At 46.0% G+C, this 26,137-nt stretch overlaps 1 protein-coding gene across 4 annotated transcripts; it reads right to left on the bottom strand.

The window, feature by feature from the left end:
- On the bottom strand, positions 1-26,137 carry TRAF3IP2 (TRAF3 interacting protein 2). 4 transcript variants are annotated; one of them, XM_015858603.3, is made up of 10 exons: positions 26,044-26,137; positions 17,579-17,665; positions 16,640-17,359; positions 13,393-13,582; positions 10,735-10,910; positions 9,394-9,482; positions 7,621-7,689; positions 5,267-5,383; positions 4,027-4,101; positions 1-608 (listed from the first exon to the last, which is right to left on the bottom strand). In XM_015858603.3, the coding sequence occupies exons 2-10, from the start codon at positions 17,592-17,594 to the stop codon at positions 462-464; spliced, it is 1,599 nt and encodes a 532-aa protein (XP_015714089.2). In that variant the 5' UTR covers positions 17,595-17,665; positions 26,044-26,137; the 3' UTR covers positions 1-461. The 4 variants fall into 4 exon arrangements, with proteins under 4 accessions (XP_015714089.2, XP_015714092.2, XP_015714091.2 ...); XM_015858606.3 differs by lacking the exon at positions 5,267-5,383; XM_015858605.3 differs by lacking the exon at positions 17,579-17,665.

The following is a 26,137-nucleotide window of genomic DNA, read 5'->3' as shown; positions in this document are numbered from 1 at the left end:
TACAAGGTAGCCTTACAAAAGGCAAATATATTTAACAGTGCGTGTACAAATTAACTGTTCAATAACGCTGTACAAGGCAGGGATATCTATAAAGAAACCCTGAGCAAAAAGGAGGACGTCATTTTTATTTTACGCTTATTGCAACATTATTTCTGGTATTTGTTTGCTGTATCGACTAATAAAGGGGTACGTTAAAAACAGATGTTAAAATAAAGCTGGGCATTCGTTCCACTTGTGGCTTCTTTAAAAAACCTAGGAGAAAGGGGTTCTGCCCCATCAGCTTCAGAAATAGATGTTTAACGTGGTGGAGAACAAGCTGAGCCTGAGCTACCCAAGACAACCAATTCCTTAAGCAGAAAGAGTGTCTTCTGTCATCAGAAAGAGCCATCTGGAAGAGTGCCGGCTCCCTGCCAAAAGCAACCCTTTAGCAACTGCCTCTCGTGCACTTTAAGAGATAATGTTCATAGCGGCACAACCTGAAGCGTTGGTAAAGGTCCTATTGGAGGAGCGACATATTCCTCCTCCCTCAGTAGCCGCAGGAGGATGTTCTTCTTGTTCTTTGGCCAGTTATAAATGTGAGTGTTCTGCAACCAGGTAGGCACGTGCTCCTGAAAAACAAGAAAGAAGTGAAATCCCATAAGCCCTCCTGAATCTGTTAGCAGCATTCTGCAGATTCCATTAGACTGTGCCAAGCAAGATTTCCTTCTGTCTGTTCTAGACACTTTCTGTAACAACAAGAAATTTTGAGTTTGGCTTCAGAACTGTATTTGGGTTCCTAAATAAATGAACTCCGTACGATCTCACAGCTTGCCTGTCTCTCTTTCCTTACTGCCATCATGTTGGCTGATTTCAAAGGGATTCTGATCTCAATGACAGGCTTCAAAGGGCTCCTGAAAATAAACACCAAGGAGAGAAGGGCACACTTAGGTGCCCCTACCAGGCTGCAGCCCGTGTTTCTCCCTCAGCTGCCGAGGGATCCACACGTGTTCAACCCTAAGAATCCACAGGGAAGCTCCTCTCATCCCAGTGGTTGTTTCACTGCAGGAGAGTTGGAATAGATAACCTTTAAAGGTCCCTTCCACTTCTAAGGTTTCTACCACTCTGTGATTCCAAGGTAAGCAACTAGCAGTCACGGCTTCTAGCACTTGCTCTCTAGACCCGTTATTTAACAGGGCAGCATGTTCCCAAGCTGTGATAAAATGCAGCACAGGTTTAATGAATGAGACCTCTGCTTGTCTTTGATGAGAAACTACATATTTTGGAGGAAGGAAATTCAGGAGACTCAGTCCATCTGGACTTCAGCAAAGCATGTGATATAAGTCCACATGGGAAATCATTAGTTAAGCTCGGAAGGATGGAAATTAGTGTGAGAAATGGATGGTAAGTAAGAAGCTGGCAAATGGGGATATAATAACAGAGGCACTCTATGCCCAGAGACGGGCTGCGGGCTGTCTGCCAGAGCTGGTCCTGCAGCCAATTGCACTGAGTGTCCTCCATAGAGAAGTTGGTGCAGTAAGTGCTGGCACTCAACAACCCAGGCAGTAATTTTAACATGTAGGAGGTTTGCAGGGGAGGTGTGTGATTTGGGTCCAGAAAGAGTGGAGAGAACTAGAAGGGGACTCTGTCAAGCTGTGGCTCTTCCCTCAGCACGTGACAGCAGCTGTCAGACCAGATCAGAGCGTAATGGGAAAAGGGTTACAACATTGCTTTAAATTCAGATCTGTATCTGTTAGCAGAGAGGAAATTCTGAGCACTGCAGAGAGTGTTTGATAACTTTATGGATCGGTGTAATAGGAACATGGCAGAGTGTGTCAGTGCCAAGGGTAAGGCTGTGCATTCAGGGCTGTGTTGTGGAGCCTGGTTTGAGCCATGCCTCAGAGCAGCTCTGCTCACAGCTCTGCCAGCAGCACTTATCATGGGGCACTCACAGCTGAATGCTCCAGGTAGTGCTGAGAAAACCAGGGAGGGACATTTGTGTTGGTTGGCTTGATGCAAGCCTTGAACCAGCAAGACGCAGGTTTCCTCTATCGGTGTGTGATGGGAAGCTGGAAATGCCAGTTCCACCTTAACTGTGTGTCATGTTTTTTCCCCTCATTATTCAATTTCCTGATGAACATTCTTTGGCTCACGCAGATCCTTTCCCGTTGGAGGTCGGCTGGTTTTCACATACCATCAGTGCTTTATGATGTTCTTCAGATGAGATTAACTCAGCTAGTATCCACGTCCCCAAACGAAACCTCCCAAACTGCTTCCCTGCTCTTTCCCACTGCCAGCTACAACAGGACTTGAAGACAAAGAGGAAAGGGGAGGGTCAAAAAGACAAAATGAATCACCTGACTGTATATCTATGTTGTATTTTTCACCCCAGAATGGTGCAGGTTTTACAAGCATTGGTACCTAACCTCTGGCTGCCTGTGTCAGCGCAGTGTGTCCAAGCCCCCAGGGCTGCTGTGCCCACCACCTCAGCTGTCCTCAGTCACGTTTCGACTCACTAGTGCAATTGGAGGCAGAGGATCACCAAAGACAAGCGTGAGCAAACAGACTGAGCCTCAACAGCAACAGAAAATGCTGCTCTACATAATTCAGCTGAGACAGGCAGCCCTGGAAAAGCTGAAGGGTGATGTGGACTGTGGAGTGATAGGCAGGAAGGCTGCCTGGGGACTGCTGCTTTCATAGCAGCAGCTGAATCAACCAGCCCTGGAAATTCCTTGTTCACTATCCGAGAGCTGCTCCTATATGCTAAATAGTCTTTTGACACGTAAAGTTCAGCCAAAACTAACATAAGTTTAATGTTCTTGTGTCTGCCTCGAGGCCCAAAGAAGGCTCTTAGCACCCTGTGTGCCAGTTGTCTCTGTGGCCCCAGTCTCACTGTCCAAGTGGCTGGGCCTGCTCACACAGCAGGCAGTGCAGGAGCCCCTGAGGCCAGGAGCAGCCCTGCCCTTTGCCCCCAGGCTGACTGAAAACACTAAACTACTCCCTGCCTTTGGTCTGCTCAGTTCCCACCTGTCCCATCGCTGAGCTCTGCACAGTTAATGCAAGTCACAGACCGCCAATGTTTGTGCAGGAGGCGGAATGACATAGAATACCAGGGGTAGCGCTCATTCCAAAGGATCTCTAGGACTGCTGAGCTTACATGACACTAAAATCCACAAGTGCTGTGGGATTTCGCAGCCCTACACTCACTCAGTGATAATACTGTAGAAATGTTAGCATACAAACTCTGGGCAGCCGAATAAATACAAAGAACCTGAAGTCCCTCCTCCAAAACACAGCTGTACCTTGGGGTAATGTGACAGCCACCCAACAGCGCACACTTTGGTGATGAAAAGTGAACAAGAATATCCATTACAAGTCGGAGGCAGAACGCCATTTCTCAATGATAACTGAAGCCATTTAGCTTTTCTGACCCTGTAAAAACCCAGCAGGTTCTCTCAGCATGAGGAAGAAGGGTAAGGCAACCTATTGCCTTGTGTACTTCTTCCTCTCAAATGAATCAGTAAGGAAGGCAAATGAAACTGCAAGCCCTAAAAAACCATATTGTTTGCCTTTGATGGGCCCATCAAAGTTCAAGCAATGGCCCAGCACTTTAATATTTATGATCCCCTTTATTTTTATATTCTCAACCCACCCTTTTCCAGATCCTCACTTCACATCAGCCATAAATCTCCCCCCATCCCACTCATCAGCATCACATCTGGACAGAATTATAAAAGGGTTAATACAAAAAGCATGCTTGCTGGATAGACGGTCTCTCTTCATTGAAATTCTTTCAGTGCTCGAGACAGTTTGAGTTTTAGTTCTACATTCATCATCAGAAATACATTTACGTACTGATTTATATTGCAGATGAAATGCCTTTATTTGTGCATACATAAAACTGTAAACTTCTCACGTAAAATACGGCTGGAATATTACCAGTGGGATATTAAGAACCAAGAAAAGTTTTAAGGTTTCTCCTGGTGCGCTGAGATCAAAACAATACATGTCTAATGATCTGACAAATATATATACACGCGCGTATGTTACCTTTTTGGCATTTGGGAAAAGCACAGGGATGAATCTGAAGTTCATGCTCCCTTGTTGTATGAACTCAATCTGCATCTACAACAGAGCAAATTGCCAGATTTATTGCCACGAAGGTTGTGTTGCATCGTCTTTGCATGCAGCTGAATCCTACGCATAAAAACATTCATAGCTTACTTAAACTGCTCTTCTCTTAAGTGATCTGATCTAATGCTGGTGGACTCTGGGTATCGTTTTGTTTGGCCACTTAATCTGATTCTTCTTTACTACAGGATACAGGAAAGGAAAGAATACAGGAAAGATCTGTCAACATTTGAGCATTTACTTCTGTGGTATGAAATAATTGTGGTTTTAGCTGCAGTTTCAGTTCCATGAAATCCCTCTAGAACCAGTGAAGCGTAGCTTAAGGCCCCCATTCACTGTGTTCAAGCTAGGCCCCAGCCTGTCCCCTGTGTCCCAGTTCCTTGTCTGAGCTGGGGCTTGGCCTGTCCCCATGTCCCCAAGACACTGGCAGAATGAGGCAGACTCCCAGGAGCAGTGAGAAGAACGCAATTCTGCTGTGAGCTCATCTGTTGGTGCCAGCTTCTGAGACGCCGGACTGCAGGACTAAACTGGGAGATCGGCCTGGAGTGAGAAAGGAGGGAAACTGCAAACCCAAGGAGAAAGGATGAATTGCGTGTCTCTGCAGACAATTCTGAGCTCTTTATCCCATTGCAGATTGCTGAGATAGGTCCCATGTCCTTCAGCAATCCCCTGCTACCCGATGTCACCAGGGCCCTCCCTTTGCAGCTTTGACCTTTCTTTGCCTCACAATCCTGCATTTCAGCCAGCTTTAGTGCTGCCCCAGAGCAGACCCCAGTTACAGCATGGCTGAAGTGATACAAAGTGATAGGGACTGGTCCACAGAGGGGAAGGCCAGGCAGCGTTAGATCAGGTTGTGCCCAGGGCTGTATGGCAGGGCAGTGTGGGTTCAAGAAGAAGATAGAATAAAACGTGGAACAATAAAGAATATGGAAGAATGAGATGTGCGTGTTTAATAGGATTTTTCTTTCTTGAACCTCTTAGCAGATGTTAATGAGCATACGGAGCTGATGAGAGGGAGGATTAATGAATTCCAAAGGGGGGTGTTTAACTATGGAGATTAGTGAAAACAAAGCAAGAACCTGCCATTTGGAGACAGATTTGTCTTTTCAGAAGAAGAGACAGAGTCTTTGTAAAGCAGCAAATGCATGTCCTTGCTTACCATCCTGTGGATGTATTTAGTATGTAAGCCGTGTTCATCCCTGTCCAGCTGGGACTCAGCCCCTTCCACATCCTGTTTGTATTTTGGACTGATTGCTATGATTATCATCACCGTCTTCTGTTAGGGAGAAAAGCACTCTTATGAAATTGGGAAATGCAGCGTGTTTGGTGGAGGCAGATCGGAAATCTGCCAGTTTGTGTTTTAAGTGATCTTTATGTTCCTGGCGAATGTGAGAGGATCTCATTCATTCTGGCAGGAAATGCAGGAGAACTCAGACACTCGTTCTCCTCTTTATTTCTCGAGACTGCATGATATAGAAAAACCAAATGGCAGGAGATGTATTAGCAGCTTCCAGCTTCCAGTTGGAATCCTGCAATAAAAAGCTACTTTCTATCAGCGCAGGGTGTGTGTATGTACATACACAGAAAAGTTGTCTTCTAATATTTTCCAACATCTCACGTAAAAGTGCATCTTTTTAACCACGGCTTTCTATACATAAAGACTCTGAAGGCGGCTGCCTGTGGAAACTGCACCTGGGGCCTTCAGTAGCAGGAGCAGGAATGGGAACTCTTCTTGCTCGTCCCTTAGAGGTCAGGAGCGCAGAGCCGGGCTGTGGCCTGCGCAGGCCTAGAGGTACCTGGCAGCTCCATCCCTCTGTGCAGTGGGCTGAAAGTGCTGCTCCTTGCCTATGCTGTGACCTGCTCAGTCCCAGGTCCCCTGCTGATCTCAAGTTTCCACTGAGGGGCTGTCCTTCCTATCTGGGAAATCTCTCTCTTCCCTAATGGTGGGCCAGTGAAGAGGCTCAGCAGATGAAAGCCTACTTTTGTTTACCTAGGGCCTGTCTTTTATCCCAGCCACATCAGGCTTTGTAAGGCTTCCAAGTATGTGGCTCCCAGTCAGCCTGGCACCTAATTAACTCTTTCCTTCTGTGCAATATCAAGGCAATTTGCCCCACCACAGGGTCAAAAACGGTAAAGAGCCATTATCCCTCGTACTGACTTAACATACTCCAGAATTTTGCTTCTGCCTGACGTGCATGTAAGCACTTACAGATGTTGAGGGTTTGCAGAGACATTCCTGGGTGCACACATCCCCCTGCTTGTGCCCTAACAGTCCTTCCTTGCTCGTTTGTGTAAAGGTTTAGAAGCTGGAAACCGCCTCTGTAGTCAGAGCAGGAAAACAGCCATCTCTGGGGGGAGGCAGCCAGAGGAGGGAGATCCATACATGGCGGGGGGAATTGCTCTCTGTGCATCCCATTTTCTCCTACTGATTGTGCAGGAGTCCCATAGGAGTTCTGCCAGTTTGTGTTTTAAGTGTTAATGATGTTCTTGGCAAAACCAAATTCACCGTGGTGTCTAGTTTCAGCACCTCAATTATATATGGTGAGTTCATACTTAATCTGTCCTGGCAAAAGTCCCAAAATGCATGGCTGCATTGCCACAGTGGAGGCCCCAGGCTGGCTGCGCACACAGTAGACACCATGCCTGCATGGTAATGCATTTGAGCTAAGGTGATCTGCTGAAACCCCTAAAGGGAAACAGCACTGGGCTGGGAAGATGAGTGTCTGCTCAGGCTGGGGAGACCCCAGCACTTTGTCATCCTGTTCCCAGGCCCCAGAGAGTTGCCTGGAGTGAGTTAGAGGCCTGGTGGCTTCCCAGCAAGGGATGAAGCAAAGGAAGTCACACATGGCATGGCATCAAGTCACAAAGCAAGTGATTTGTGTTTTGCTGTACAGGCGTAGTGGGCCCACCTGACTTGATCCTAAAGGAGATGTGTACTTGCTGCACATCTGAACTTCCGAAGCTGCTATGAGGGCTGCGCTGGCAGCAATGTAAATGTTATTGCTCAGATTGACACAAAATGATGAAAGAAAACCCATGATTTGACTAACAGAACATCAATTTACAGTTTACACATAAGATAGCTGATCCAGAAGAATCCTCCCATGTTTTATGTAATAGAAGCACAAACGTTAGCCATACTGTGCAGCCTGGGACAAAATGCAGAAGTGATTTTAACCATACACAGGTGAAACACACTATTGAAAAATAAGACCAAGGAACAATTTAGCCAATAGCAGCTTCAGGGTCAGTGTAACAGCCAGCACTGGGATTTGGTAGGAATGCCAGCATTAGCACTTAATTTCTTAAAGAAAAAGCTTTGGGACCACAAGAAGCAGAAATGAGTAACATTTGCCTATGCCCTCAATCACAGGCCTCCATCATTTCAGCAGGAGCAGGGAAGGGCAGAGTGGGACTTTGCATTTTAATTCAGCTCCTGATACTATTACAATAATTCAACCATTTTCCTCAGGTCACCTCTGCTGTGAACAAGGTTAAATTGCTGTTACATACATCACCTAGGTAGCGTTCCATCCACTTTATGATGTCAATACCTCGTACTGTGTCTTCAAATATATCGATCTGCAAGAGAATGAAAGTCTGTGGTGAGCATCCTTTTGCCTTTCCTCCCCATTCAGTGCCACTGAGAAAGTTCCCAGTTTCTAACAAGCACACCTGCTTTCCTTAGGAAAGAACATGACATGCACACAAATGCATATACACACATGCATGTACAAGTTCTCCCCTTTTCCCTGCAGTCCAGAATTGTGCCAGCCCCCACACTCTCGACATTTTTACTTATTGGAACAAGCAATAACCTCTGTTGGTATACATTACAGACTGTACATTACAGACTGAAAATGTATAGCATCTAATGAAAGTGGACAGCCGCTCACCTTCTCTATCTGCATAGTTGCAAAGCTCCACTATTTTCTGGCTGCAAGGAAATATACTGTGCATCAAGTTTTAACTTCACATTGCATGAAATTTTCAGAGTGTGTGCAGGGAGGTCTGCCAGGTCATTGACACTGGATGCAGAATCCAGACTTTATACTGAGCGGAGAGATGGAGGACTTCCTAGCACTGATACGACCATCACCACTCACTTCCCTGCACACTCAGTAAGCCCAGAAACTGGCAGTCAATGACCGTGACCAATGGAGTAATTATTAACTTCTCCAGGCTTGTGACAGAAGAATTATGTTCCACTCTCAAGGGCTGTTTTTTCTTCCCAACGTATTTGTTTCCCTGCTTTGCGGCCATTTTGCTGTATTTATTTTTCTGCAGCATGCACCAAGAATTGTCCACCCAACAGAGGTGCTATTAATGAGCCTTCTGCTCCATACCTCCATGATGCCCAGAGCTTTCTTATGAATTGGCCATAGTACAAAACTGCTGGAGAGAAGTACAATTTCAGTCTCTGGAAAAATTCTTTGATTCGCGAAAATAAATAAGCATGGGCAAAACCCCCACTGAGTTTCATTCAGTTTAATGATAGCCACTTGCTTAAATGCTTTCCTGAACTGAAGCCAGAGTGAAGGCTGAGGGGTCAGATAGCATATGTGCTTGAAACAGGAAAATATGAATCAACATTTTGATGAATGCTGAATACGAGAGCCTCTATGGGATCTCTCCTTTGAGGGGGTAGTTACGAAGAAGCAAACTCACGAGAGGTTAAATGAAGATCTGGACCGTTCATGGGATCAGACAGTAGGACACAGATCTTTTCAGGCCAGTGTTTTTTGAATCCCCTTTAGAAGTGTAACAAAGCAAAGAAACCATGAGATGGACTATTTCATTAAGCCGTGTGAAATACACCCATTTTAGATGTGCTTTCAGCAGAAAGGTATTCACATCTGAAGAACCGATGATGTAACAGCATCTCAGAACAGATGCTATGATGGGATGAACGTGAAAAGTGACCTATTTTAATATTGGTGTTTCAGATCAAATATGAGACAATGTTAATGGAATAGCTCACAGAAAGAAAAAAAACCCTCCTATTATTGCCCATCTGGTGTCACTGAATGCAATTTTCCAGGGTCATTATTAAAAGACATTTCAAACTATAGAACTCAGTTAAAACATTAGCAAATGAAATGGCAAATCATTAAGTTACAACTTCTAAAACCCAGGCCAGCTCTTCCATTTGTGGCCTCCTTAATCTACAAAATACAACGATAAACAGAAAAGCATTTAAATGGAACACGTGTGCCCTCTGCTTTTTTAACAAATGCCTCTTTTCTTCCCTGGTTGACTGTCATTTTCTCTGGAAGTTATACTTACAGCAGTTTGAAATCCATTTACAAGCAGGAAGTTCACAAATTTCATGACCTCCACCGCTGTGTCCACAGAATAGGTTATAAAGACCTTGCCTAGGAGAGAGTCCGTATGAACAAGCAATGCATTAAAATACACCATACAAAGAGTGAGACTTTCACAGCCTTCCTTTCCCACCGTGCTGTGGCTTCTGCCCACGTATCTGTCTGCGAATTATTTACAAAATGAATGTACAAACCAAACTTTTTCCCCCCAGCCCTTTCATGTTCATGAGGTTGAGCTCTATCTCACTGCTCGCGATATCCAGCTGTGACCTGCAGCTGAGAGCTAGAGGAGCCCTCCCAAGTGCTGCCCAACCTCTTCTCACAGCATTATCAGCTCCTGTGTACGACAGGCCAGAAAGCTGAGGACAGCAACGTCTTCAACTGCCTTTGCCAACAGTGAAGGAATTTTCTTACACTTTCAAGAGCTTTGTACTCTCTGGTTGAGGTACATCAGTTGGCTAATGACACCATTTTGTCAAGCAACGCCTTTACCTGGGGACTCTGATAAACTGGAACTTACACACAACTGGAAACTTGCGTTTCCAAAGGGAAACTTGTGTTTCCAGTCCTTCAGGCCATAAAGATGCAACATGGGGCTTTGAAAGGGGCTTTTTTGCATGGTTTATTGAGAAAAAAAAGGAAGACAAATAAAGAAAAAACACAGGTCTCTGCAGAGCTGTGAGGGGATGTTAGTTATGGTATATCCCACTGGTCCTCCAGCACAGCATTAAGCAGGAAGCCAGCTCTTCTGAGACCTAACTTTCTTTTCCTTTTGGAGAGTAGAAGGGTTTGGGGGTCTGGAGGCAGAGAAGAGACCTCAGCAGGAGCTTGTGCAGGCCCTTCTGAGGGCTCTTGACCCAAAGGCCTCTCTTCTAACCAGGTCAGGGAGAAACTGAGGTCAAGACTTGGCATTTTTGTCTGGTTTGGGACAGGCAGAAGCACTTCATCCCTGGGGCTTTGTTTGTTACTAGTCTTTTACTGTAAGCTCCAGTGCCTCTTGCCTCAAAGGGACATTCTGTTTAGCAAGAAGTCATGAGAATAATCTAAACAGTATTTATTTTTTGTAAACAAAATAACAAGCAATTAATGACAATTAAGTTTTCAGGATTCAAGGGAATAATTCCATTCCACCAGACATGAACACTCACACCCTACAGACGTGATGACATCCAGTATTTTCTTTTTCTCACTGTCTTTGTGCCTTAATGTTGTTGCCCCCACCTCAACCCCCGGAGCTTTCCCACCTAAAGTTGTCAGGCTATTCTGTAAGATCTCACACAGAACAAATTTGCTAACCACTTACGCAACTCTTCCGGCAAATTGCTGGTTCTCAGAGTTCCCTTGGCTGCCGGGTTACTGAGAGGTCTTGGGACAGCAGCTGGAGATGGAAAATAGTCAGAAGGACAACAACACGCTTCATCTGGGCCACATGCCTTCTGGGGCAGCTGGCCGTTAGGTAGCTGGTTGTACAACTGGTTTCTGCAAAGAAAAGCAAGTGAGGACATAAATTGCTTTTTCCAGGTATTTTCTTTCTTTCCTTTTTTTTTCACACACTAAGAACTTTGTGCATTAGCTCAGTAAAGTTCTTGAAAACATGCCTGGCACTTCTACTTAGTTATTATAGCATTTTTTTAATATCTGAGCCCTCAGTACCTTGGTGTCAGTCTACCATGAGACACAGCTCATTGCAGAAGGAACATTAGTCACAGGAATAAAAGTACCTCATAGCTGAGTCGTGATCAGTTTGCAACTAACAGAAGCAAAGAATATTTCTGAGCTAGAAATAATGCTGTTCAGTGGATGTTACACATGTACTGGAGCAGAATGGCACTTGGATATGCTCTTCCCATTGTCTAAAGGGCAACTCAGCTACTTAAGGCACAGCTGCTATCTGAATGTCCTGTGCTGCATGGGAGGTATGGCACAAGGAGCAAGAAAACAGATGCACAGGGCACTCCAGTTCCAGCTGTGGTACAGCCTAGAGCTGTTCCAGTTTTGGACAAAACTCAGAAGTTTTGATAAAGGGAAAAAGTTCAACTTCTTGACCAGCAACAGCAGGCCCAACTAAGGTTTCTCACGTTGGGAATCTGTGCTCTGGACCCGCGGCAATCTTGCCTAATATCTGCTCTACTTGAACAAATACATAGAAAGAAAATGATTTTAGGAAGCTTAGCAGTTCATGTCTCACTATGCTCTGGGTTCACAGTTTGAGTCAACAGAAAGGAGAATTCACACCGATTTTTACATGAGGCACAGTTTGAATCTGCTGGACTGCATCTGTTGGATGAGTGCTAGGTTTCTCTGAGGGCTTTTCCCCACAGAGCAGTGATATTTAGTTAATCAAGCCCACTCTCTTTTATTTCCTTGCCTTCCTTTAAATGAATGATGACAGTCTGGTCACAGCATGTTTTCTGTTGTCACATTAAGATCTGGTTTATTCATTTTGGTACAGATGTTTTCTGTTACAAAATGCTCTATAGGCAAATATTACCATCACATAACTGCTGTTCCTGGAACCAGCACACAAACACCAGCAACGCAGCCACAGGTCAGGCCCCAGGTATTCTGCATTTTTTTAGCAGAAGAAAGCACCAAGAAAAGCAACACATACCTCATCACAAGCCACAAAAACAACCCTGTGGCTAATTTCCAGACCCTCCCCAAACTTCTCCTTACCTAACAAACATGCCGAAAACTAAGGGTCTGATTATAAATTTCACTAATGCAAAGGATATCTGCTGTACCTCAGAGTTTCTATGTTTTCACTCAAACACTTTATCACAATTATCTCTGCTGCTGCTGCAGCCCCCTGCTTTTCACAGGCCAGAGCAGTGCAGTATTTCAGCTGTCCGTCTTTTTAGTCCTTCCTGTTTTCTCAGTTTTCCGTGAAGACAATGCCACATATGTGGACATTTGCTCTTCACAACCGTCTGAAAAGAGGGTCAGCCTCTTTCCCCAGGTAACAGTGAAAGGACAAGAAGTAATGGCCTTAGGTTGCACCAGGGAAGATTCAGGTTGGATATTAGGAACAATTTCTCCTCAAAATGAGTGGCAAGGCAGCGGCACAGGCTGCCCAGGGAGGTGGTGGAGTCACCATCCCTGGAGGTGTTCACAAAATGGGTGCATGTGGTGGTCAGACTAGATGACCTTAGAGGTCTTTTTTTTTCCTCAACTTTAACAATTCTATCGCTCTACAATTTCCAAACTTGGATGCCTGTAAGTTTAACACCTTTAAAGTACTTTGGCATTTCAATAAAAATGGTCTGCTTTTCAGATGTGCCAATATCGGTTTCACTTCAGCAGCTGAATTTGGAGAAAACCCTTCATAGGTTATGCTTGTTAATGATGCGCTTAAAATGGGAGGGAGACTAGAAGCATGGGAAATTACTATTAGAAAAAGAGTCAAAAAGCCCCAGCTGAAAAGTGAGAGATATGATGTGTTTTACAACTACATGAGAAACCATGGAAAATGCTGCAAAATGCACTGGAGAGATATATCAGTGTCAGACAGGGTTTCCTCCATTTTTCTCTACACTACAGAAGCGATAAGAAGGAAACTGCTGACAGACAGTGACTGAGGCTCCCAGGCTGGCGCACCACAGAGCTGAAGTCTGCAGCGAGCCTCCAAACTGACCTTTGCTCTCAAGCAGGAGGGCTCTAAAGTTTCAACTGAAATATTTTCAGCCCCTCATCTCTTAACCTTCAAGCATTTATCTTCCTTAGCACGCTCGTTTCTGGGTGTGCTGTGACAACATATCAGGTAACTGCCTTTGAAGTCCTTCAGGGTGAGGTCAGGCCCTTGCTGCGTGTAAAGTAGCAAATAAAGGAATCTATCCAGCACCTCGCATGTACCCCTCAGCCCCAGCATGCTAAATTTACAAGGCTTCAGAATCACGGTACAAAGCCCACAGAATCAGATTAGAGGAGCTTCAAATGCGCACAGGCCCCAAGGTGTACTTACGGGAATCGAGGAGGACCAGGGGAGGAGCACAGCCTCTGTGGAGGTCGCTCGGTGGTGCCCTTGGGAGCACGAAGGTTGGAGTAATTGGGGATGACTTGCTGGGCTGGGCGGATAACTCTCACGCAGGGTCCAGGAACAGGAGGGAGCGGTTGCGATGTATGTGCAAAATGCTGGTAAGGAGCTCTGCCATCTGGGAAGGTGAGAAAATAAAGGCAGCAACTATCATTTCAGCCAACACGTTTTTGCTTTAGTTTGTGTTTAGTCCTTTCCAGGCACATCCTCCTTCATTTCTAAGGGAAGAGAGCAGGTTCAAGGCATCTGCAGGAGTCTTAGACTGAAAGAAGGAAGCCTAAGAGGTAATCTACAGCCTGAAGTTGCCGCTTTCACATCTGGCAGGGCTCAGGTCCCGGCTGCGGGTTGTGCTGTTGGGACAACTGACAGTTAAACAGCGAGGGCTGCTTCGTCCCTGCACTTAAGATGGCTCAGTGGTTTTGTTGTTGTTTTTTTTTTTAAATTTCTCTTTGGCGATGACTTGAGAAAATGAATCATCCAAACACTCTCATGGAAGCAGATGCAAAATCCTGGAACAAATCAGTTTGCTACAGTAAGGCTAAACAGACTGTGATTATTGTAAATGAAAAGAGAAAAAATAATCTCTCTGGTTGTTATTCCACTTGGTATGAATGTTCTGCCTGGCTGACCTTTTAAGGTCCTGCTGCTGCTCCGGTTGCCATCTAGGAGGCTGCAGGGAAACCCAAAGTAACGATTTTGCCCAAGTAATATTGAAAAATCTCACAGTTGCTGGCCGTGTACACATAATGCCGTTTAATAGCTAGTGTCCAGTGGAACTGTTGGCATCAATTGAAAGAGAAAGCAGTGTAAGCTGTTTGTTTCCCAAATGGGGAAAACTACTTTTTTTTTTTTAGTCTTTCTGCTTGCAGTTTTCATTAGGCAGCAGCTCTGCACACTTTCAAGCTGCTGTGTGCAGATCAAAGTCCAGCCTGGCAGGGCTTATTAGCACTGCATGATTATGGTGTTATGAGCTGGCTCTGAAAGCTGCAATGCTCAAACGCTCTTCCCCCCTTTTAGATTGTTTTTTTAAATCCCTTTAGCTATTCTGGTGTCATGCTTTCCTTTTCCTAGCAGCCACGAGGACTATTCTTTTAAAAATAAGGAGGAAAAAAGAAAGCAAAGCTTTAATGAAACCATGCAGCTCCAGAAGCCAGCGCTTTAAAACCAACCAACCCTCCCCGTTACAAAGAGATTTCTGATGGAACTGTGAGTCAGCAACATCTTATTTGCTGGATTCTTTTTGGAGATTTTCCTGTCCCTTCCTATATATTCTAACCAGAGAAGGTGAAAGAGGCTGGAAGAACAAAAAAAATGAAAGCAGGATCTGCTCAAAGGTTGTCCCCGAGCAGCTCTAGGAAAGCTGGCAGGGATTGTGGAGTTTCAGTGTGGTTTGCAGGTTTTTAGGCTGGTGCAAGTTTCACCAGTGCCCTTTGAACACGTTTGACACTGTAGTGTTTTAATGGCTGCCAGCACTGCTGCACAGAGGCACAGCACGGTCAGGCATGTGTGCCCACACACACACAGCTTTCATATACGAATAACTGAACAAATGGTCCCTGCTTACACAGCGTTGCTGTGAGGGTTTCTTTGCCTTCTGAGGTAGTTTTGCTGTTGTATCCCCAATAGCAGGTGTCCAGAACCAGTTCAGAGCCTACAGGCATAATCCATGCCATTGACACAGCCTGGGAGGGGCGTGTTGCAACACACAAACTGCACGGCTTTGTTGTGGGCTGCCACTGCCCAGCAATTATCTGCAACACAAGGAGCTGTCAGGAGGTGATTTATGCCCTACCAGGCAAGTGAGAAACAGGCGTGCAGTTGCCAGCTTCTTGGTCCTGACCAAATCTGCTCCAGCCATCTGAGTTTATTTTATTCTTTATGCCCTCTGGATATGGTTGAAACACCAGTGCTTTTTCTAAAGAAAGCCCTTCAGAGCTCCTGCTTTGAAACAAGTGATCTCATTCGGTAAATGTCCCGTTTCTCACGATGCCCACATGTGGAGGAGATAAACAGAGAGAAGTACAGTGTAACCAGCTCCTCTTCTGCACAAACCTGGACTGAAATGAGGAGGTACAGGCAGAAAAGCAGAGACTGTTCTGCAAATGTTCAGCTGTAATTGCTGATGAAAGTCCATCTGTAGCCCCTTTCCCCAGTACAAAGTGCCGAGATCAGAGGTGAAAACTGCAGCTCTGATACTCCAACTCTCATATACTTAATTATAGTGCATTACTGGAATGAGAAAACTCTTTAAACAGATGTAATATAAATGCTGCAGAGTCAACAGAAGGTTAAGAAAGAAGGGTTATCAGCACAGGCCTACAGCTTTTTATTACAAAGCCAGCCCCAAACTGGTCGAGGTCTCCCGAGCCTAATGTAATATAAATTGTATGAAAACAATGATATTGCTGTTGGATGTTCAAAGCTCGCTTCATAACAGATAAAAATCTCGGAGAATGAAAAGGAATACTAATTAATAGCAGGCTGTAAACCGCGTCGTAGCCTCCGAGAGCCAAAACACCCATATTGACTGAGTCACATCAGCTCTCAGCGATACAATCACCAGCAGCTGAGCGGGGTCCATTTTAAGTAATGAGCTTTCATTTCAGCTGACAATAGAAAAAATGAGGTTGATGAATGTCACGCTCTTTTCATACAAAAATAAAACACATGCATTAGTTTGGTCATAGAGCTGGTAGATACTGTTTAAAGAGATCAAGGGTAACCACCCATCCTGATTCTGGCAGGAGATCTCAACCTCGGGGATCCAAGCAGGAGCAAGGAAATCCAGGGAAACAACAGGAATTAAGTCAATAGAGGAGGCTGCAGAATGACTGATGCAAGGAGGAAGAAAATGACTAGAATATGAAATAACAGCAGGCAGAAGGCTGTGTGTGCTCAGCATGACTGACAACGGCTAGTTTCTAGGCAAAATCATTAGCCTTTATTTGATGAGTAACTGCGAGCTCTTTGACTTTCTATCTGGCTCAGAGGTTCTGCATCAGACAGACTGGCTGAATAACCCTAAAACCCGGAAATATGAAATGGACTGCAAATAATTGTTTACTCGTTAATAATTGCATGCTTCAAAGGAAATACAGTAGGAATATGCTAGCTCAGTGAATGGTGCCCGCAGTGCCCCCAGAAAACCTCCTCCATGGTGAGCGGTGCTACTTACATGGGCCATGCAGTTGCTGCTCTGCCATATAATGGTGCCCACAGAAGCCATGGGCTTGTGCGGAGGGGTTGGGATGGGGCAAGTGCTGGCACCTGGGGTCCTGCTGAGGCTCCGGTCCAAAAAACTCTCTGGAGATCAGTGGTCCTGGGAGGTCCTGGGGGTTCACCATGGACACAAGTGGTAAGGGGAGCTCCAGGTGCCTGACACCCATGATGTCTTGGGACTGGGAGTTGTAACCTGTGTCCTCAGTTGCCAGCTCTGCTGGGAGTTTGTCTCCTGAAGGCTGCTGTGACCATGAACTTCCTTTGTTGTTCTCCTCCAAAGAGTCCTCAGGAGCATCATGCGAGCTCTGCTCTGACTTACTGGAGTTGGTATCAGCTGAAAGCAGCGGTCCTGGCTGCATGTCTGATTTGTCCATAGTTAAAAGATGCATCTTGGAACGAACTACTTCCAGTAATGATTCACTGGGGGAACAGAAGCGCCCACATCCATCAGGATCGGTATATTCTGACCATGGCCTGCTGTCCGGCCCCATGGCCAGCTGGTGATGCACCAGTGCTCTGCAGAGATGTGCTGCATCGGCACGTGGTCTCTGGCACTCCTCATCCTCCACATTCTCCACAGAAGGCTGTGAAGCCTCTTCCAAGACAGGTTCAGGAAATGGGGAATACAGCATGGATTCATCCACTTCCACCGGTATGCTTCGGCTCACAAAAGTGCCTGAAAAGAGAAGAAACGCTATAGATTGACCTCCAGAAAGACAAGTGCCTATTATCAGTCACTGCTCAGTGATGGTCAGTTGGAATACTGAAGAGCAGTATGCATTCTTCATATTCATGTTAAGTTCTTCTTAGAAGGACAGGTAGGAATTTTTGGCAAAGCAATAAAGGAGAGGGTTGGCTGGAGTGCAGGCAGCACAGTGTTAGAATCAGGACTAACCTGACACAGAGGCCATTTCCCAGTTTTGTAGTCACACGAGAAATGGGAGTCAACTGCCGTGCTGCAAGGTCAGAATTTTCCAGCAAACTGGAAAACAAGAGAAATGTGAAGATGGTACAGTTTCACACAGGCAATAATCCCAAAATAACTCTATCTCAGGGACTGGAAAAGAAATACCGGTTAGAGCTCTGGAAATCACATTTTGTAGAACAGACAGTTTTATGGGATTTCTGAATCTTACTGTTCCTGCTGAGACAAGGGGAAAAAGAAGCACATGAACTGTCTCTCATAGGTAATTTCTGCACCTGAAAAAAGAGAAGGCTGTGTAAGTATGGAGATTTGGCTCAGGCATATTCCAAGGAATACAACCACGTGCCACATTTTACTTCAGACCTTCTAATAATAATAGCTTTGTAGTGATCCCTTGGATCTGAACTTCACTGCACACCTACCTGAGCAATTCAAAATCCACATCTGGCTTCCAAGCGATGCTGTTTATTTTATCAAACCAGTTAATCCATTCTATTATAACACGGTTATTATTTCAAACTATTGAGAATTATAAGACAATTTAGAGACTTTGGTTACTGTTTAGATTATTTTTTTTCCCCATTCTTCAGAATTACTTTGGGCTCCAGACATCAAAATCCTCCCTGCCCTTTGGGGATACCGTTAGTAAGTTTGGCCCAGCCAAACAGTCCCTGATGACAGATGTCTCTACTCCACCTTTGCTTAGAATGACAGCAGCAATGACGGGTGAGTGATGTGCTCTTACTGTACTCACCCACTGGAACGAGAAGTACAAGCCTTACTGCAGGCTCACACACAGCATCCCATTGATGTTGAAACAAAACACTGCTGGATGTAAAAGAAAACCTTTGGAAAGCACAAGTATAGTTTAACTTCTCTTCAGTGTTCTCTGTCCTACCCAGCCTGCTGGGCTGCTCAGAAAGGGCTCTGTGACACTCCTGAAGCTCACAGGTGAACCAGCAGAAGCTTAAGGCACAACGTTCATTCACTATCAGTTTCCATATCTGTATGTCACCGGGTATCACAGAGGGAAGAAGCTCAAGCAGACGGTCACTGAACTAAAGCAGGAAGTGGAAAACACCCCTGGTCCTTCACCCTGAGCTCGAGGCAGCTGAGGCCAAAGCACAGCAGAGCAACACGCTGATGCAGCTTCCCATACCCGAGCCTTTGATTCACAGACTTTGGCACAGAAACAGATCAGCACATTTGATGTCAACATGCTGATCTCTGCAGCCATCTTCATCCTCTGGTATTGGGGTGGAGATTAACTTGCTCCCACCAGGTGCGACCCCCTGACATGGGGTACAGAGAAACAAGTCTGGGACTCATGACCCCAGCTGTTTTCCCTCTACTGCATGGAAAAAGCCAAAATCCCAATAGGAGCATTCTGAAGAATGGTCACTCAGCAACGGAAATGGCAGTGTTTGACAAGAGCATCTGACTTGAAAGCCTGGTAAGGAAAGTTAAAATCACAGCATGTTTGAGGAGATCTCAGTGATTCAAGGATTCAGCTTCAGTCACACAGCACCTTGAACAGAAAGTTCAAATGAAGAACATACTCAGACAGCCGCAGCATTAAAAACAATTGAACAGGATCACAGGGAGGTACAAGGCAGTGCCCCAGCCTCTACCCTGGCTCCCACAGCCATATCTTACAAAAGCAAAGAACATGCCCACTCCCACAGGGCGAGAGCAAGGCTTTATGTTTGTGCTGATCAGATGAAGTGATGTGCGTTCCCCCCTGAAAGTACCTCTGGCATAGCAAACTCTCAGTGTAACATTTACCGGGAAGTAGGATAAAAACTGTGCTTTGCAGCTGCTGGGCCGCAATGTAAATATTCTTCCTTTGTGTAACATAAAACCCACCTATGCAGAAGATCTACCACAGATTCCAGATACACATCTTACATTATAAGAAGAACATCCACAGGGAGAGTTTTCCTGGGATAATTATAGCAGCATAATGATGTTGGCAAAATTTCCCATGTAGACAAGTCCTCTGAGCAGCCATTAACTACAGCAGCACAGCGAACATGCTGCTGCTCTGACAGAAGGGACGGCCCTGTGCTCAGCAGGCACAAATCATACTGCACACTCTTACTCCCTCATCATAGAGCAGCTCCAATGAGCAGGTTTCTCTTCAGAAAGGGCAGGCTCAGCTGCAGGCACCTGGGCATGGCTCCTCCCCTTGAGCAACACGTGTTGTCTGAGCACCTTACCAGCAGGTAGAAGAATTCTTCACAAACACCCAACACGGCATTTCAGGAGCAAATCTGTAAGGCCTGATACACAGCGGCATTTCTTCAATGGTCTCTGAAACAGTCAGATCGAAATGCTGGAAACCACATTGAATCTAGATCCTCTACATTAACAGCTGCTGGTTTAGCTCCATGTCAAGAACAGATTTTCTACAGAGAAACGAAGAACTCTGTCCAAAGCTTGTGGAAGCAAACAGAGGTCTCTCCGTTGACTTCAGCAGGCATCAGATGGGACTTAAGATTTCAGGTTTTCATATGGTGTATTGACTGTTCTTTTCAGATGAGGCAGATTAAGACCTCAGATATTAATAGTAATAGTCTATATTATTACTATTACTATATGGTGTATTGACTGTTCCTTTCAGATGAGGCAGATTAAGACCTCAGATATTAAGATATTCCACAATTACTGAGCTACCAAACTCTTCGAATGGCTTACTCCAAAACAGTTTAAGATGTTTTGCCTATTAGTTTGGATCTCTAAAAGGACACATCCCTCTTTATCACTTAAATCAATGTAATATTTAAATGACTGCCTTATCTCCTTCCTGCGTAACATGTGCTGAACATTATGAAAACTACCCCATATATCTGAGCAAAAATAATTTGGTCAGACAGGAATGAGACCTGATTCCACCTGCTATAAATTTCCCTGGAAAAGCTTTTAGCTTTCTAAATATTGTTTTGCTTAGTTCCTGCCGCAGTGCAGCTGAGCAGCAAAGGCTGAGCTCTGACACCTCTGCAGAGCCCTACTCCTGTGGGGATGAAGCAGGAGGCACCAAGGGGCCTTTGGCATTAGAAGAGACACATCAACGCAAAGGAGGAGCAGTGACTTTGCAAACCTCCTCCTCTCTCAATAGCTTCACTTGGCAAGGGAGGCTGTCAGAACAGCAGAGCTCTGTCTGTAGAGACAGCCCCATGGGTAAGTTAACCCTGGGACACGCTGCGTGCTTTGAGCAATGCTAGTAGTAGTATTTGGATGGGAATTCCCAGGAGAAATCCCCTCGCTGCTAGAAATGACCGAGATGATTCAGAAACATTCCTCCTCCAACAGCAGTGCGTCAGGACATTGTTTTTGCACTGCTGAAGATCCTCAGCTTCTGGAAAAAGACCCAACACTGAGCCCATTATCCCAGTATTTTGTGTAGTCTCATGCTCTGCAACTTCATTAGGTCTCCTCTGACTTTTTTGCAGGGCTTATCTTGCAAGTACAGTCAAGCAGCGGACAGAAAAATAACTTAAGTCCCTAGTGTTGAAGAATTAGGGTAAACATACTAAAATATCCTAAGAAACCTGTAGCCTGATCCCTTTTCTGGCACCAAGACCACTGAAGAATGTAGATCATGCGCGACCTCATTTCCACCAACGCTGCAGCTCCAAGTCAGATCATGATATTGCCAGGAAGCTTCAAGAATTTAATATACCCCCTGCACCGATGACTATGCAGGAGATTACTGATAACCAGCTGGAGCTTTTGCTTATATTCCTGCTTGTAATAAAAAGAAGAGGCCCTTCCTAAAGGAACAGAGTGGCCAAGCCTGGGCTGCTCTCAGAAATGCTTAGAAAACTCTTTAAATATCCATTTTCTTTCTCTTCCTCCCTCTCCTCATGCATGCAGTTCTTCAGTATGCATCGAATCAGCCAAAAACCTCCCAGGTGGGTGCTTTCCGACCCACCAGGCAGTGACTCAGGTTTGTGGGCACAAATGTTGCCCCAGTTTTACAGTGAGGTTTTCCAGACCCTGAGTTCTTCCAATTCTCAGATGGAGAGTTGCTGGTGCCGTTCCGCTAAATGCCTCTTCTCTGGGACATGCATGACACTGGTGACAGACACCCCTGGACAGCTGCATAATGGGAGGGGAACAGACTCTTCTGAAGGTCAGTGTGTACAGACCTAAGAACAACCCAAGTTGGAAGCAAGGGCCAAACTCCTCTAAGAGACATCTGAAAGAAGCAAGGGACTGCCCAGGGAGAGGAAGAGTGTTGGGTCCAGGCCCATCTCTGAGGTTTACTTCTGTCTGGTTGCAAAATCCATCAGAATCACAGAATTGTAGGGGTTGGAAGGGACCTCTAGAGATCATCAAGTCCAACCCCCCTGCCAAAGCAGGTTCCCTACACCACGTCACACAGGTAGGCATCCAGGCGGGTCTTGAATATCTCCAGAGAAGGAGACTCCACCACCTCCCTGGGCAGCCTGTTCCAGTGCTCCATCACCCTCAATGTAAAGAAGTTCTTCCGCACATTCGTGTGGAACTTCCTACACTGTAGTTTCATCCCATTACCCCTAGTCCTGTCCCCACACACTACTGAAAAGAGACCAGCCTCACCACTATGGCTCCCAGGCATCCCATTTATTCCCCAGGCTTGTCAGGATGCACCATCCCAACACATACATGAACAATCTATCTGCTTCTAATTATAAAAGTTCTGTCAGTGAGTAAACAGAAGAGGAAACCTGCAATGCAGCGTATCTGCATTCTTGCCACTTTCTGAGCGGGGTAAAGCCATCTCCACTCTTTTGATCAAAGTTCTCTTTGCATACATTAGTAAAAAAGAAAACATTTGGATGAGAAAGGAATCCCACCTTTCTTGGTGCACAGCAGGCAAGGGAAGGTTCTTTTATTCACCAACCATAACCTTTCTGAAATAACGTGGATTTAGATTAAGGCAAAGTTGCGATCACAAGGGCTGGGGGTTGAAGGGAACTTTTTCATTTCCAAACAATTCCTATGTACTTTGTCAGAATCATTTAAGCTCTCTGGCGCTGCAGATATCCATCTGTAAGATGGGAGTAATTGGATGCAGAACTTGCAAGCTGTCACGAGGATACACGCATCATCAAGATTGCAACCAACGCTGAGATGGGGTCACATAAGTCTAAGTGCATAAGCAGCTCATGTTAAGCACAGCTTTCCCTACAGAGATACCAGACTTAACTTTCCTCAAAAACAGAGACAAATGCTTTCAGGAAGAGCAAGCATTATGTTTACATTAGAAGGAATTTCTTTACTCAGAGGGTGGTAAGACACTGGCACAGACTGACCCTAGAAGCTGTGGGTGCCCCATCCCTGGAGGTGCTCAAGGAAAGGCTGGATGAGCCCTGGGCAGCTGAACTGAGAGGAGGGGGGGAAAGGGGCAGCCCTGCCCACAGCAGGGTTTGGGGCTCCGTGGGCATTGAAGTCTCTTCCCACCCAAGTCATTCTAAGTGCAAATGTTGGAGCTGTTTGTCCCTGGAGGTGTTCAAGGCCAGGTTGGATGGGGCCCTGGGCAACCTGATCTAGTAAACATGGAAGTCTGGTGGCCCTGACAGGCAGAGGGGCTGGAGCTTCATGATCCTTGAGGTCCCTTTCCAACTCACATCATTCTGTGATTCTGTTTTGAGTCTAAAACCTAAACAAACATAGCCAAGGAAAACCAAGCTGAAAAGTTTCACTTTACCACAAAGCATCTGGGCTGCTGTCATCATGGATGCTTACCCTCTTCCTTGGGTACCTTCCACAGCTAAGACCAAAGCAACATGTCACAGAATCACAGAATGACCCGGGTTGGAAGGGACCTCAAGGATCATGTAGGTCCCCTGCCTGGCAGGGCCACCAAACATACACCTTTACTAGATCAGGTTGCCCAGGGCCCCGTCCAACCTGGCCTTGAACACCTCCAAGGACGGGGCATCCACAACCTCCCTGGGCAGCCTGTTCCAGGGCCTAACCACTCTCCTAGTGAAGAACTTCCCCCTAACATCCAACCTAAATCTTCCCTCTTTTAACTTAAAACCATTTCCCCTAGTCCTGCTATTGTCAGCCCTTTCGAAGAGTTTACTCCCCTCCTGGGAGTAAGTTCCCTTCAGGTATTGAAAGGCTGCAATGAGGTCAACGTTCTGAGTCCAGACTTTCAACTCCCTAGGGCAGGTAAGATTTATTTTTACGACTTCTGAGAGAAGAAAAGTGATATGGAAACAACTTTCCTGTTCCATTCTGGCTATGGTTGCAGCCATGGCATGAAAGTCTGCCTACACCAGGAAAACAAGACAATGTTCTTCCACACCTCCCCGCCTGGCAAATATAACATTCTGTTTTGCAGCACTAGTATATCTTCACCTCTCTCAGCAAACACCCTGATATGCGAGTAAAAGGAACTGCAGACATCAAGAATTAAGAAACTAGAAGTGCAGCACTCTTAAAAAGCATCCAAGCAAGGAATCTCAACTATAGGCAGAATTCCCTGCTAGTTTTCCTGTACTTATGACACATGAAATTGTCAGCAATATCTTACACATCCACTTCCAGGCATTTAAAAAATGCATTTGCTTCCCAGAGATTATGTCCTGCCCATTTCTGATGCTGATTAATTTTCCATAGGCACCAAATAACCCCCAAACTGGGACATCCCACAGTCCCACCACATCTCAAAAGCACATAACCACTACGCAAAAACTGGGGGCGATTGGAATTGTATGGAAGGACCACCCTGAGAGGAGCCAATCTCCTTGGGGACCACGAAAGCCTGTTTTCCTATAGCTTTGTACTTCATGTTGGAGCATCTAGTTCCTAACATGGGAGCTTCGGCATCTTGAAGGCTGACGTGCTTGCCCCTAACTGCTCTCCCCTACGCAGCATGGGCTGCCGGGTGTGTGGGTGGTGGGAGTGTGTGGAGAACACACAGGGACCTGCCGCGTCTCCTTCAGCTGCTGTGATAACAGCCTTTCTCACGCTCACTCATTTGCTTTGTGAAATGCACAGAAATGTGTACATCTCACAGACATGGACCCTCTGCCAAACTTCAAAAGCCACTGCTAGTGGTGAGGGGCACTGACAGACACAGACACCATCATCACACACACTTGTTTCCTTCCTCTGCAAGATTAGGGGGAATAACAAAACAAAACAAAACAAAACAACAAACATAAATGTTTTTTAAAAGTACTATATGCTTCAAAACATAGCTGGTACTCAGCAGGACCTCAGAGTGTGAGGGTATCACAGGCAGCTGCACAGTCAGCAGAGGCTGCCCAACAGCTGACCCTGCCACACGTACCCTGCGCAGTGTACACAGCCAAAGGGAGCAAAGGGAAACTCGGAGCCTGTCTGAAATGGAAGAGTGCATTCCTGAAGTGGTTTGCTGAAGGAGAAAGCAAGGTTTTGAAAGCTGACATCAGTGAGGGATCAGGTGTCTCTGTGGGCCTGGGTCCTGACCCAATACTGTCACCTTCACTCTGCCCCCTGCAGTGCTAAATGCTGCTTCATCTCCTTGACCTGAGGACATTTCCCAGGGTGCTGCCCAGCACGGGGTCACAGCTGTGCCCAACAGTAAGTGGCTGGGCATGCAGGGGGCTGTGGGGATACACCTGGGCTCTACCCGCAGAACAACAGGCTCTTTGCCACAAGGCAGTGGGGCTGATGAGGTGGGCACACACCTGTGGCTGACAGCAGCATCCAGGCCAGGCCTTGAACCTGCAAAGGTTTGTGCAGGACTGGGCAGTTCTGGTCTCTGGGTGGTGGCTGAGGATCAGTAAGCCCAGACCTATGGTTCTCACTACACAGCCCCACAAAACCCACGTCCTGAAACAAACAGCTACAGTGTGAAATTAGAGTCATTTTTACACAGCTGATTGTACTGTAATTAAAAAGCTCACTCCCACTGTTTCCATACCAACACCATGGAGCACTGAGCAAGCTGGGCCCAGAAACCTGCTTTTCCTCCTGCTCTCAGTGGGTCTGAGGGCCTGTCTGGAACTGCTGGGAGCTGCCCTGGGCTCATACAGCCGTGTGGGAAGGGAGCGGGATGGGACCTGGCTGACAGGCACTGCCAGGCAGCCACGCAAACAGGACTGCATTTCAACACCAGGCGTGTCCATTGCCAGAGCTTATCCCAAAACTCGGCTGATCAGAAAAAAATACCAACAACAAAAAAAAAAAAAAAAAAAAAACCAAAAAAAAAACCAACAAAACAACCAGACTGCAGTGAAATGGCTGAAACATGTTGTGACCATCTGTGAAAGTCAGCCTATCGTCAGAACGAGAGAGAAGGGTGGGGGGGAAAAGGGGAGGGAGAGAGAAATCTGAGGGGAAACAACAACAAAAAAACCCCATTCACCGAGAGCCAAAAGTGGGTCAGCAGCAAACTGCAGCTGTAACTGCGGGCACGGACCGAGAAGCGCAGCGTCTTCAGCTCTCCTTACCTTGGGCTGAGGGACGCTCGCCCTGAGCTCAGCGGGATGGAGACAGGGCTGGAGCGAATCCTACGCGCGTACAGCCGGCTCTCCCTCCGCGGCT

Source organism: Coturnix japonica, chromosome 3 (assembly GCF_054131305.1).
Source record: "Coturnix japonica strain WE chromosome 3, WE-NBRP24, whole genome shotgun sequence".
Lineage (NCBI taxonomy): Eukaryota > Metazoa > Chordata > Aves > Galliformes > Phasianidae > Coturnix > Coturnix japonica.
Note: the sequence above shows the minus strand (reverse complement) of the source record. Positions and strands in the feature narration are given on the sequence as shown.

Excerpts from the sequence above, each read along its gene's own strand:
- TRAF3IP2 (XM_015858603.3), bottom strand. Across the intron at positions 13,583-16,639 it reads GCAGCAACTGCATGGCCCAT|ATGGCAGAGCTCCTTACCAG; the intron begins GTAAGTAGCACC and ends TCACCTTCCCAG. Across the intron at positions 4,102-5,266 it reads CTAAATACATCCACAGGATG|ATGCAGATTGAGTTCATACA; the intron begins GTAAGCAAGGAC and ends GCTCTGTTGTAG.